General features: G+C 43.2%; 1 protein-coding gene across 1 annotated transcript in view; it reads left to right on the top strand.

Annotated features, from left to right (window-relative positions):
* The window catches only part of ACOXL (acyl-CoA oxidase like), a 1,019,872-nt gene that overhangs the window by 168,426 nt on the left and 836,633 nt on the right, over positions 1-14,813 (top strand). The window contains exon 2 of the mRNA XM_085611811.1: positions 5,099-5,195. Within this exon, the coding sequence (XP_085467937.1) occupies positions 5,099-5,195 (97 nt within the window). The remainder of the gene's footprint in view (positions 1-5,098; positions 5,196-14,813) is intronic.

The raw sequence follows: 14,813 nt of genomic DNA, 5'->3' as shown, positions 1-14,813 counted from the left end.
TTAAATGTTCTCAATTTTTCCTAGTGTCCCTTCATTGCACTCCACTTCCTACCCATGTACCACCAACTCTTCCAGATCAGTTCTTTCTGCCTATTTACACGACATATTGGAAAGTTTCTACAGACTCTGCGCCCTTCTTTCGTATCTACACTGTATATTTCTATTCCCTCTTACATTTTTCAATTCTGCCCCAACAAAAGATCCCCTCCTCTGCACATACCTTGAAGACTGCTTTCAGGCAGTGCATATGGTGCAGTGATTTCTTCTTTGCAACTGATCCTTACCTGACCTGTGTGTTCTGTATGTATGTTTTTACTGGTATGCCGGGTCAATTCTATACAGATGAAATCACTGAGAATAAGACGTTAGTACATGGTGAAGGTAAGGCCCGGGATCATTGGAGACTATCGACCTAATGACAGAACGTCACCCATCATATTTAGGTGTGTGGAATTGAGGAACAGGCATGCCCTTTGTTTCTGCAAAGCATGTCTTGAGCAGTGTGATCATTTCCTCCCCCTGTTTGTGATTTGGGGTCCTCAACTGTTCATTCAGGGGGCAAAACCTATGGGCACTTGCACCATAAGTTCAGTGCCTCTGAATGGTTTAGCCTCCAATCACACACCTTTGGGCCATGTGGCACTGGATAACTTATTCAAACTTGATTTTACAGTACTTCACTCGTGCTCTTGAACACCACTGAACAGGCACTGAGCACTCTGGGGTTGCTCGGGTTTCCCAAACTAAATTTCACAGAAAGTTTAATAGCCCCTCTGCCATGTAACTTCCATCAAAGGTTGTGTTTAATTTTCTACGATTTCCTGGTGCAGCCTGATTCTATTGCATCTGCACGTGGGAGCCCAAAAGACCCAAGGCCTCTCTTAATTAGTACCGATAAGTTGCACAGTTGAGTGAGAGAAGGAGCTTCACACCATCCAGTACACAATTCTCTATCAGGGTCTTTTTGGGAAGCTACTTCTTTTGTACATCACAAAAAGCACAGGAACAAGGACAAAAACGAGAAGAGGGTTGAGATCAAGAGTATCCTGCTATTCTTCCCCTGTATCAGCATCATCGCATATGTACCTCACCCGATACAATAGATTGATCTTCAAACTTTACCTAGAACTTAAATGAACCTTTTGTTTTTTTCTTCAGACGGAACTTTCAGCCATTTTGCTTTGTTTTTGTTCTAGCTGATAAGTTATTCTCCTCCTCATGAAGGAACCCTCAGACTCAACCCTCCAGCTTTTATGTAACCTCGCCTCTTCAGAATCATCATTTAAATTCCCTCCACAGCCAAATGCTTGCAAGTTTTTTTCACCATGTAGACAGAGAGAGAGAGAAACTGGATGGAGTGAGTGAGTGAATGATATTTATGACTGGTCAAGGGAACTGTGCTGCTGCCCTTGCGATAACATCTCACCACAAACCACATTACATCCAATTTTATTTTGTAAATTGTATATTAATGTAAGGCGCAGATGGCTAATCCCTTTACTAAAAAGAGGAAGATGGAGGCAATGCCGTCCGGCCCTGGAATACCTCCAGATGTTGGAAAACTGTTATTGCATTGGTTCAGTGGCAGGTTTTTTAAACGGCGTGTTGCGGGTGATGAAATGCCTAACTATTTAATCCACAAAACAAGTAATTGTTCGAAATTTTTTCTTTGAGCCTTATGGCTTGCCCAAGACATTTTAGATGGTTGATATGTATGTCATGAATCGTCCTTTGTCATTTAAAACACATTTTTTATATCATTGCCGTATTATATTTGCTATTTGTGCTGGAACTTCTATTGTATTTTAATATATGTCTGCTTTCATGATTTTGAATTTTTAAATCGAATAAAGCCTGTTTGATTGATTGATTGAGTGAGTGAATGAATATAGGTAAGGTGTGTGCAAGTGTCACCACTGATAATGGCATGGAGTTGTCAGAGACAGCTTGATGGCCACTTGCAGTCATGTAGTTTCTCTGTCCTTTATGCAAATGAGAGCCTTGCAAGTTCAGTAGGGCCAGCTATGAACAGCTGCAAATGAAGAAACCTTCCATCTCAAAAGAGATGTTCTTTTCCATTTCATGGTGATTTCAGGAATGTGAACTCCCCGAGGATCAGTCCTTTCAGGCCCCTTTTCCAAGATTACAGTGACCATTGACTCCCCTCAGTGCTCTAACAAGTTATGAATTGTCTTGATTTTTGGTCAACCCAAGAAATTTGGGATTTTTTCTTTCAGATAGAATATTCTCAGAAAACGGCAGTCGGCATTTTACTCAGTTTGCCCCTTACATGATGGTGATAGTAAAATATCCTAAGATGAGGCCTGCTGTTTTGATTGGTAGAGACATTCCTTTATACTTTTTTGCCAACTTCTGTGGTTCACAAGACTCTTCATAAAGGCAAGAATTTTAACAGCTTGTAGGTGCTAGTCTTATTACCATCAGATTTAGCTTTCAGACCAGAGGGGAGAGGTGTGGTGCAGCGGCTAGAGTGGCTGACTCTGGAGTGCCTGGCTTACGGATCGATCACCGGCAGCAGCTCAGCTCAGCATCATGTGACTCTGGGCAATAGCTCACCTAATCTCCCTGACTTCCCCCCAGCACCTGGATACCCTTAGGGGCTATACGATTGCACTTTAGAAATGCAGAATTATTATTATTTCTACCATTAATCAGTGGTCAATTCGAACTGCACCAGGGACTATTATCTATCCCTCCCTACATTGCTTATGTTGAATTCATTACTTCATAGCTTCAGAAAAGCTATTGTGCACACCTGTGAATGGACATCCCTCTCATGCCTCTAGTTAGTTCAGCAAAAGACAAACCGATGATGGACGGAATGCAGAGCAAATCAAACATTCACTCACCAGTCAATAGATCTGGGTTAAATCCATCGTCCTTTTGCTCACCACGCCACCTCAGTTTAGACCCAGCCATATGCGAATCACTCTTGACCCTGTGCCTCATGGGAACAGTCCAGACTGAACTGTCAAGCCCTGTCCTCCCTAGACCGGAAACAAGCATCCTGGGACCGGTTTCGGGGCATCACCCTTCATCAGCCAGGCTAGCTTGAATTCAGTGGATTTAGACCCAGATCTCTGTACTGGGGTGAATGACATTGTTCTGCATTCTATCAATTGTTCTTTTTGCATTTGTCAGCCCGAGTGGGACGGGAATGCCCAGACGTGGGTCCCGTGCTCTTCATGCCATTGCAGTCAAGCTATCCTGGCTGATGAGGGGTGAAACCCCAACACCGTTCCTAGGTCCTTGTTTCCAGTCCAGGGAGAACCTGGCGTGGCAGTTCAGGCTGGTCTGTTCCCATTGACCGCAGGGTCAAGACTGATTTGCATATAGTTGGGTTCAAACTGGAATGGCATGGGGAGCAAAACACGATGGATGTAGGACCAGATCTCTGTACTGGGGTGAATGTATGACATTGTTATGCATTCTGTCCATCAATGTTTGTTGCTGTAGTTAGTTCAGGGCATGACCAGTAGCTAGGCCTTTGTGCCTACAGCCCACTATAAATAGCTAGAGGCCATGCAGAGTGGGCTTTGGAAGCACAGGGACTGTGGCACAAGGTGTGTACTACAGGGGCGTAACACAGGCCCCCGCAGCCCCTGCTGTGCGGTGGGCCCCGAGCTGCAGTGGGCCCCCTCAGCACTGTGCTCTGGCCTGAGAGCTCCAGACTAAATCAAGAGCGGGGGCCACTCTGTGTACCTTGCAGGGGGGCCCCTTCAACTTTCGTTACGCCAGTGGTGTACTGCAGGGCTGAAGTATATTGTTTAACCAAAACTGAAAAAGTTTGTTATAGTGAAGTTAAATTTGTAATACTCAGAAGAAACAAAGGTTTATTATTATAAAAAAATGTAAAATCCCCTAAAACAAACCGTTTAAGGGAAGTTATGTTATGAGGCGAAATCCCAAAAGACCACTGAAATTCACAAGTTCAGGTGAGCCATGCAACCAGAACCCCAGAAGTACCAGAAGTAGTGGTCTTGAGTGTATGGCATGATGATAAGCGCATTTTGATTTAATATTAATTACAACAATTATTTTTTAGCTTAGCAATAAAGCTTTTTTTTGTTGAAAATCTATTTGTAAGAATGTGGGATGACTGCTATAAAAAGAAGCTAGAGTCAAACATATGATCACTGCTTTCAGAACCCTCACTGGGCAAGTATTGTGTGTGGTAATCTTGTCGGTTTTGTTGATGGTTTTCTATGCTAGTCTCGGTATTTGATTGGCCACATGCTTATGTAGAGGGTGAGGTAAAGGCTGCAATCCTGGGGGCGATAATGAGTGAAAAGTCTTCAGGATGACCAGATCAGGCAGAGATTAGCTTGTGAACTCTAGGTACCTCTCTGTGGGACCTCCCGCATCCCCACTCGTACTGATACTTCCAGAATTTTGGATGGGTGGGGATTGGAGGCTGTGTGACTGTTCACAAATAAGATCCCTCATGGAGGGTGGCTGCATTGTCTACCTGCTCCGCTATTGGGCGTGCCGGGAAGCCCGCACTGGCCAGGAATGGAAGAGGATAGGGAAGGACAGGAGACTAATGGTGACCAGTTTTTTTTTTAGCTGCTTTACATCTTTTCTTTTTGTACTCCTTTCACCTGGCTGCAACAAGGAATTGAGCCTCCGGGGCACTTTAAAGGCAATAGTGTTGTGACCATGGGCACCATGTCAGCTATATAGAGTATGTTCAGAATCTAATGTTTCCAACATCAAATGCTTCCCTCATCTTCACGGAAAGCCGCTAGAATTGTACATGTTATACAGACTCTACAATCATGTGATATATATATGACTTCAGCCACGGCCAGCGATGATGACTTACAACACTTCACGTGTGGTCTAAAAAAATCTACGCAATGAAATAAACTCATTGCTGCCCAGGTAATATGAGTACATTTATAAGAGAGTGCTTTTATGTAAATGGAACCCCAGCTACCTGATCTTTGCAAATAAATTTCAAATTTTAGTATGGAATTTAATTTATTGCATTGAAATCTGGATAATAAAGATATTGTGGCCATGCTGAATTTGCCCATTTCTAATTCCAATTTTACATTGCATCTGGCCCTCACAGATATGACCTGACTCTGGATGAGATGAGGGACTTGGCATTTGAAAGAGTGAAATTCACCCTGGCTTTACCACAAGTGCAGCGTGCATTTCAGGAGATGGTAAGCTATTTAAAGCCGGTATCATTTGCTTGTTTAATTTGAGCTATCGACTCCCAATTGAGGAATAACAACTTAACGTGTAACAAATTGCACAGTTCATGATATTTCTTTACCCAGCACGCTAGGATTAAACTTTTTTGTTTTATGCAACAAGTGTATTTTGAAGGTCGTCTTGCCCTTTTACAGTTCAGTGGTCAAGAAAAGGCCAAACTGCACATTAAGATTGCAACTTACTCTCATTTCTTCCAAATAAATATCCAACGAAATGTGTTATTTTTTAATTTAGATTTCAATTGGATGCCAAAAAACAATTTTTTTTTCGATCTGTCTATGGTTTTCTTACTTTATTATTTCCCCTCATTTGTCTTTATTCAGCACTGTGTGGTTGTTTTATTTTTTCCTTGCAGAACCTAATTTTGGTTTTAAACTCTTGCGCTTCTAGGGGCCTCTGCCACTCTTTTTTTAATTTATTTTTGTGGTACACCTGCTGGTTATTAAGAAGTTGAATAAATGGAGATGATACAGTGATGTTTTGTTAAAAACATTTTAAAATAGACAACATATTATGACTGTCTTGTGCTTGAGGACAAGACTCCAAAAAACCTTGCTGACTGCCATCAGTGCAGCCAGTATTTATTTAGCCTTTTGTATAACTTGTACTAGACATAAGTGTCAGATGATTTACAAATTTAAGGTTAACATAGAAACACATTCCCTTATCCGAAAACTGCATGAGAGTTACTTTTGAATTTGTATGTCTTCTGATCAGGTTTCCCTCTCTCTCTCACATCATTGAACTTACTTGCCGGAGTATCTAACACATAGTCTCTTCTCGGGATACTTTTCAGGATGCATGCCAATGTTTGCAAATAATCTCCTTGCTGAAGCAGATAAGTAATTGACCAGCATACTGCTTTACCATTTTACAGCTCTTGCACTTAAGGTTATTGTATGAACCTTGACCCCTCACCAGATGCTCCCTCGAGATCTGTATGAATGTTCCTGTATTAGACTTTGAACCACCAAAGACGATTTTGGAGTGCATTAGGACAAAAAGTTTTTGGTACATAGTAATACCGGCCCAATTTTATCATCTCAGAGATGGGAGTCCCTTTCATAGGTATTCATTCTAACTCTCAGAGTATTTTGTCTGTGGGCATGGCTGCTATCTGAGGATCAACTCCTAAGGATGGGAAGGTTAAGTTCCTCAGATGTCCATAATGGGTCAGATCCAGAGTTGCAAACCTTCTTTGTGGGGCCCCTCTGAACTTGGATTGAAGAGATTCTTTGAGTATCTCTAACCATTACGCAACTCTTGAAGAATGTATGACGTTACAACGCAAACTATTACAACACATTCCTTAACAACTCGTTTTTTACAACACAACTTCCATTACAACGCATGCCATTACCACTCAAGCTTTACAACGCATGTTCCATTACAACAAAAAATACTATTCTAACACCTCCAGGTGCTTACCTCAAGGAAGAAACTGGTCAGTGAGGGATATGCCTTGTAATGGTATGCATTGTAGTGGCATGCACTGTAATGGAGCTTGCATTGTATTGACTGCGTTGTAAAGGCATTGCGTTGTAATGCCAGGGTTGTAATGGATGTTTCCCCTCTTGAATTATGAAAGCTGAAATTACGATTGAGCATCACTTGCTTTGCTTCTTTGTAACATCATTTTCCCCTTGAGGAGTCCGTCTGGGTTTGATGCTCACCTCTATTGGAGCAGCTTCACGTTTCTGGTCTGTTTGCTACTCATGAATATACTTAGTGACTCTACCTAGCTACTGAGGTTCAGGAAATCCAGTTTACCCACTGCATTGCTCCGCCAAATCACCACATACTCTACAAGCTTTTCCGAGCACTCTGGTAGTTTATTTACACCTGTTTCTGTCAGGACTGAACATCAGCACTTTATAACAACATACAAATTCTTGTCCATCTGAAACCGCTGGATAAAGAAACTCTCTCACCCAGGGAACTTATAAGTAGTCTATACTTTAAATACTGAAGCAGTATGTAGTGGTCTACACTGACTTAATGTAGTACTCTTCTATCCATCACAACAGACAGGGATGCCTATCCCCTCTGGTAGTCTGTAACGCAGAAGTGCAACACACCTTCCCGGGGTAATATGGCAGCAGAGAGTTGGCACAGGAGTGTCTGAACTAATGTGAGGTTCAACCTTCCTGAGCCCTCCAGCATTCTACCTACAATACTTTCTGTTCCTAGAGTTTGTAACTGAAAAATATGTTCCTAGCATTCATAGTTGGGAATTGAGTCTTACTGAGATGACTGTAGGCCAATGTTTGGAACAGCTCTTATCCCCTAGGCAGTGAAAAAGGATGCTCTGATTTCACTCACTGGGGTTGGTGCCCTAAAAGGCGACTTGCGGAAGAGCCTTCACAGTTGGTGGCTTTTAGAATGTGGATTGGCATCTCCTGCTACTTTTGCACCATTACACCCTCTTTTGGAAACTATCTCTCATGTTCCCGCCCATATATTTAATCTTTATATGCCTTCCAAAGGCTTCAGGAGTTTCACTCACATCTTCTCCCATACTTCTGCACTGTAAATCATAAACTCTCTACTAAAGTGTCTGTGGATATATCCTTGACTTGTGAGCTTTCACCACTTCTGGGTGGATCCCATTTGATGTTTACTGAGGTGTCCATGGGTTGTGCCTCTGCCGTTTTTTGGTGGTATTGTACTGTATAATAGAGGTATTTAAATATTGTTCACGTGCAGCGTCAAAAAAGTCTCTCCATAGGAGCTATATACAAAAAACACCCTATAACCAACCATGCATAACAAAAGGAGTAGCCTCTTACTCGGCCATCCTAAAGTGAATTAGGTTTCACAAAGAGTACACAGTGTTATTTAAATGTCAACAAAATAGAATAAACAGTGGTAACCTACAGCACAGTGCCCTCTTACTTACTACACATGAATTGGCAAAGGCAGGTTCTAGTAACATCTCTTCACCTTCCCCTCCTTCCATCTGTTGAAGACTGACTACAGCACAAGTTGGCACAGTAAGTCCTTGTGCTAATGGCCCAGCCCTGGCCTTGTGCCTGCTCATCTACCAATCGGCTATTGAGGGTTCACTCCCTCCTTCAGGAGTGGCCATGCTCATTTGAGGCATCCCCCTCAGTCCAGGTTTGGCAGTGGAAAGTCTCCTCAGGTCCTCAGATATCTCCTCACGCTGAACGCACCACTCATAATGCTGCAGGCATTGCCATTCACACCTGATTACCTCATCCTTCCCATCTGCCAGGCGATACATGTTGTTCACCTGGGTCTTTCAACTGTGGCTGGTCAAGCGATCTATAGCGTAGTGCATCTGTTGGATTGACTCTTCATTTTTCATACAATTAATGCACATAATAAGCAAAGCAGTCCTACAACCTTTATTGTTATGTGCCCAAGTAAGGCCAGGAAATTGGGTTGGATCGTCCCTTGAGTGGGTTCTTAGCTTCACACCTACACACACTCTAGGTACACATAGAGTCGGGATTGCATAGTAGGAGAACACCTGGTTACTACCTTGTTTTATATGCCTCCATATGTACACTGTTTAGCACCATGGTAGAACTGTATCTACTATTTACACTTTTGGGGCTTATACTCACTTTCATCTGCTTTTGTCTACTGATTATCGCAACAGGTTTATTCTATATAAGAATAATGTTGGTTCAATGAATATATGGAAAACGTCTCAATGTCTATTCTCTGTATATTTCTCTGAGATCAAGTATGCACGAGTGACTGAGCAAAAGGTTCTGATCTTTTACCACAATCCCTGAGGGGTCAGGGTTGTCATGTTCAGTGGTTGCCAGAAAGGATTCACTCCCTGCTAGGATTAGGGGGGCTTATGGTGCACTGTGAGCTAGCTGGTCTCTAGGCCAACATATCCTGCAGGGTTGCCCGGAATCAATCTAGGCACTTCACCCAAAGTTTATGTTGTCCAACAAACTTGCAGATCCTACGGATTAGTGGGAACTACACAACATTGTTATGGCAAAAATCTAAAGGAGGTGGCAGACACTGCAGTGCTGTAACGTCCCCTTACCTTTGGCACCTCTATGGGACTACAGCAATTGTGAAGTATTGGGAGCTGTTTTATGTAGCTCTTAAGATTTGCAGGACTCAGTCATTCTAAGCAGTGAGTCATTCTCTTAAGCTAAGTGCTTTAGTCTAGTCTAACCTTGCCTAGAGTTGTGTGAAAATGTTCAGTCTTTAACAGCTAGGCAGGCAAATGGATCAATTAAGTCCTCTTTGGTGGTTTATCTTTTATAGTGTTAGGAAGTTCTTCACCATCATCCCTGCATGATCATTCAGCTTTACTTATAGACATTTGTTAGTAAAGTCTGTTAGACTGTGTGTCTGCGTTTGGACAAACTAATGCAGAAGATGAGCCTTTTACAGACCCTAGAAGGTTAGCCTTGGAGGGAATTTAATGCAGTCGTGCAGATGGTAGATGTCTGCATGGCTGCTATACACCCTTTATTTTAGCAACAACACTGCAAGAATAACTGCGTATCTCTTCCTTTGGGAACCTTTCTGTTGAGAATGGTAACTTTCCAGTAAATAATATGGTTATGAACTCTGATCATCTTGAGTAGGCCATAATGCAGTCTCCCATTCCCGAGGACTGATGGTACAGTGACCCCGCAGAAATATCCTTTCCCTCTGGGCATTGCCAAGGAAGACTACTGCTAAAATGGCAAATATATTCCTGCAGTCTGTCAGGAAGCAATAGTCAGCATGCTGAATCTGGATATGGAAAGCACCATCTCAATGGCATTCAGTTTGGCATTAGGAAGTGGAGAGCTAGTCATTCACTTCTTCAGGAAAGGTCTTGAATGACCTTTCCAGCCCTCTTCAGTTCCTGGGTCAGTAAATGCCCAATGTCTGTTAAAGAGAGAAGACAAATAGCAGCCTCATAAACCTCTCTCCTCAGACTATACATGAGCTTTTCCAACAAGGCTTCATTATCCTCTCACACTGATAAGGATGCCATGCAACCAGTGGAGGGATAAGGGGCTTCTGCCTAAGTGGTGCCTGACTGATTGACTTTATGATGTCCTCAAAGAGCACTCTCGTTCTTGGTGATAATAACAAGAAGGAGAAAGCCAGATAGTTGTGTCAGTCCTCTCTCTGTGGCTTTGACACAGCCCTCTTGTTGGCCGAAGGGAAACACCAATAAAGAGGCCATTACTCTGCTTCAAGGCAATTACAACGTGATAGATCCCACTAAAAACCACAGGGCAACAGCCATCATTATGCCCTGTGCATTGGGCTTTATCAAGAAAAGTAAGTGAAGAAGTCCAGTGCATAGGAAGCCCACCTCATACAGCACTCGGGTCTTGAACGAGTAGAGAGAATCAGATGATGCTGCTTTCCACAACTGTGGGTGGGAGTTTTACATCCTTATTATTAAATCCGGTAGAACAAGTCAGTAGACCCAAATTGTTGAACTACGTCTATATATGCATTTAACATAGACCTGTCTCACCTCATTGTTTTTTTTTGACAATGTAATTTTATTGTTGATAGTCGACACATGCCTGGTGCCTGAAGGATCACCAGTATTACGGAAACTTTTCCCCAAATAATGATATCAACATTTTCACAGTTTCTGTAACGTCTTATATAGATTAAACATTTTGCTAAATACCTTTTTATAAACACCAACAATAGTGCCACATTATATCTGCAAAAAACACAAATGAATCTTATATACGTGAGTCCCAGCCATTCATAACAATAGTAGATATCTGTAATATTTAAGTTCCAGCTCAATACAATCATGTCAATTGATCTTCCATAGTAGAATCAGGGGGGAAAGGGTTCTAAATATAACCCTCTGTAATCCGCCTACCTCTTCCAGATTTTAAAATGTTTCTGGCTGCACCCTCTCGCCCTAAAGACAGGGCTTTCTATGCCCATGATGAAGTCTAAGCCCTTTTTCCACACCGCCACTGACGGCGGGGATTCATCCTTCCATGCCTTGGCAATGTCTCTCTTTGCTAGGGTGAGGCCAAAGAATAGCAGGTGGCGTTTGTATCTGTGGCCGCCCAGGCCCTCAAAGACATGCAACATAACCAGTAGTGGAGAGAGTGGAAAATCCCACCCCAAAACCTCTGAAAAGCATGTGATCACCCCTCTCCGAAACCTCGACTACAACGTACACTGCCACACCGTGTGTAGAAAGGTTCCTTTTTCTGTCCCACATCGCAGGCTGTGCGGGGATGTGATCAGGCCGGCGCGCCATGATCTGTGTCTGGTGCAATAAGCCAGATGCAAATATTTTAATTGGATGAGTCGCAGGCGGGCTGCAATTGCCACACCGTGCGGGGACTCCAATGCCTCCACCCAATCATCTTCATCTAGGGGTCCTAGGTCTTACTGCCACTTATCTCTGGTTTTGTGTAGTGCTGTAGGTGTATTGTTGAGGAGTGTGCTGTAAATTCTGGTGATTTTATGGTCTCCCAGCTCGCCCATGAAGACCTTTGCTTCTATGGGGTTAAAATCAGGTATATCTGTCTGTTGTGTTAAATACGGGGAGAAGGCATGTCTAAACTGGAGATATCTATAAAATTGTCCGCGAGGCATAGCGTATTCTGTCTGAAGTTTATGGAAGGACCTTAGATTTCGACCATGCGTAACTGCCCCCACCGTGTCTATGCTGATGGACTCCCAACCTTGAAAACCAGTCAGTTGTGACAGCTGAAGTGGCTGTCCGTTGCGCCATAGAGGCGTTTCTCTTGTAAGCCTACCCACCAACCCATAGAACGGAGTGCATGTTTCCAGATCATGAATACCGTTCTGGTTGCGGGTGGCAGGGCCTTAAGTGTGGATGCAGAATAGAGTGTCATGTGTAATGTGTTATCACCCAACAGCCAACGTTCAACCGCATATTCCGAGTCCTCACGATCACCATACCACCAATCAATAAGGACGAGAAGGTGCGCAGCTGCGTGGTATGCCTGCACATCTGGGATGGCAATGCCACCACAGTATGTGAATTGAAAGCAAGACCTCAGTGCTATTCATGCCACGACACCTCCCCAAAGGAACCGTGCCAGGACAGCATTTAGTTGATGCAACCATGTCTGTCGTATTAAGTACGGATGGTTTTGGAGCTGATATAGGACCCGGGGCAGGGAGACCATTTTAAAAATGGCATATCTGCCAAACAAGGACAACGGCAGATGGGACCACACTCTGGTCTGATCACCCATCTGTGCCCATAACGGGGCCAGATTTCTATCCCATGCGATAGTCTGCGATGCTGATAGAAACACCTTCAAATATTTGAAACCATCCCGGACAAACTCCACCTCTTGAGACCATTCGCCAAGTTGATCGCCACCTCGCAGCAGCCACAGATAAGACTTGCCCCGATTCATGTACAGGCTGGACGTTTCCCCCAAAATTTGCATGATTCTGAGAAGGCGTGGGCTGGTCCTATCGGGGCGTGTGAGGAAGAACAACACATTGTCCGCGTACAGTGCTATACGGTCCGAGATTCGCGCCACCCACTCAAAACCACGGACCTGCGCATCCATCCTAACCCAGGCCGCCAACAGCTCCATGGCCAGCGCAAAGAGATATAGGGAGAGGGGACATCCCTGACGTGTACCCCGTCCAATAGTATAGCATCTAGAGACTGAGTCAGCCACTCGGACCGAGGCAGTTATTTCAGTGTATAATAGACGTATGAGATTCAATAGACAGGGGCTAATATTTAAGCGGCCCAGCAAGGCAAAAAGGTAGGTCCAACTGAGGAAGTCGAAAGTCTTGTCGATGTCCACGAGAAGGAGCGCGGCCGGTTCCTCAAGTCGGTCAACGGCAGCTATGCCATTGTGCTCACACCGGATATTATGCCACATAGCCTCACCTCATTGTTTAAGTATGCCACTAACCCTATTATTGTGAAACTTGTGGCCCAGTCACTAAGTAATGAGAAAATCTGCTTTTCATCTTCCTGTGACCTGACCAGTAACCCATGCTGGTTGGCCTGCCATTCCCTGGGGCTACGGGGACTTAGAATCCCATTCTTCCACATTAGCCAAAAGTTCAGCTTACATTCATTGGATTGTGGAAGCTTGTGCCTAAATCTGTTCAGTACTAAGTCCAATACAAGATTCATGAGCACAGCATAGATCAGTGAATACCCTCTACGTTGCACTAATATTTTAACATATATTAAATGTGTAGCAGATGCAGCTTCTCCTTTAATGGGTGCAATGTGACTGAATTCCAAGGGAAGGCAAGAACAGCAGAATTCGGCTAGATAAGAAAGTTTACATAGTGGTGCTTGCCCATCTTTCAGTGGGAAAACTTGAGGACTTGTGACTGCACCAGCTGCTTGAGCGCCTTTGGGATGATCCGAACTTGTTAGATGGAAACTGATGTGTTCGGACTGTGGCTCTCACTACTACGCCAGCGGAAAAAAATAGTGGAGTTTGTTCTCTGGTCTGGCATGGCCTAGAGACCAGAATTTTTTTTTTCCAGGACCTTGACTCAGTGCTTTTGATCAGTGGGTAAACTGTCCAAGATAGACCTCTACACCTCGCAGACAGCAGCAAGCTATCTTTTCCAACCAGTTCAGTCTGATTAGCAGCGATCCCAGATAGGCAGTGTGGGGACAGTGAATAGCAGCTCTATATCTGGATGGGGACAATTGCCTTGGGAAATGTGGGTATTAGGGTGAAATCTATTCATCTATTCACAGGTATTGATTCACCCATCCACCCTCTACTGTACATTCATCCATACTCTCCAACATCCATGCATTGTTCTTCCCTCCCCATCCATTTACTTCTATTTCTCCTTTCTTCCCTCCTGACTCACCCCCTTTCGCTCTGTTTGCCTGTGGTTCTGTGCTTTATTTGTGCATGTTGGTGTGTAACTATGTGCCTGCATGTGTGTTGTACTTGATAAGACGTATCTCTACGGCGTTCGCTCTGTAAATGCATTATTCAAAAGCCGAACCTTTTGCTTTTATGAATACTTTTGTTTTATTTTCATCCCTAAGCATTACAGGAACTTTGTGGAGTTATTTCCGTAATCCCTTCTGAAATTAACATTTTCAAGGTCCGAGAAGTAAGCATTGTTTGTTTAATTCCTTCCTACTCTGTGCAATATTTTCTTTGTTCCATTGCCTTCTTTAGAAATAAATTAGTACAAATAGATTTGATTTTAAGCCAATAAAAAGTTTGAGGTTTTAAAGTCAAAATTGAGAGAACGTGAGTAGGATTCATTTTTTTGTCAGAACACTGTATTTGTCAGCTGTGGGGTCTTAAATGTAAGATCTCCAAAGATTTCCGCTAAAATATTTTCCCTAAATGTGTTGTCTACGCTGTAACTAGATCTTAGACATCTGTATCTTCAGGTATTCACCTTAATCCTGGGTAAGTCTACCTACTTTTTGCAAGTAACAAGAGAGTAGATTTTAAATTTGCAGTTTCCTCTTTTAACATTATACTTTAGAAAGATCCTTTAACTCACTCTCACAATAGATTAACCTGCTAGTCGCTGCATGAACTATAGGGTTCAACAGCTTTAACTCAGCTGCCAACGGTGCCACCGAAGCTTTA

The sequence above is a fragment of the Triturus cristatus genome, chromosome 6 (genome assembly GCF_964204655.1).
Source record: "Triturus cristatus chromosome 6, aTriCri1.1, whole genome shotgun sequence".
Lineage (NCBI taxonomy): Eukaryota > Metazoa > Chordata > Amphibia > Caudata > Salamandridae > Triturus > Triturus cristatus.
This window is presented reverse-complemented; position numbering and strand designations above follow the sequence as displayed.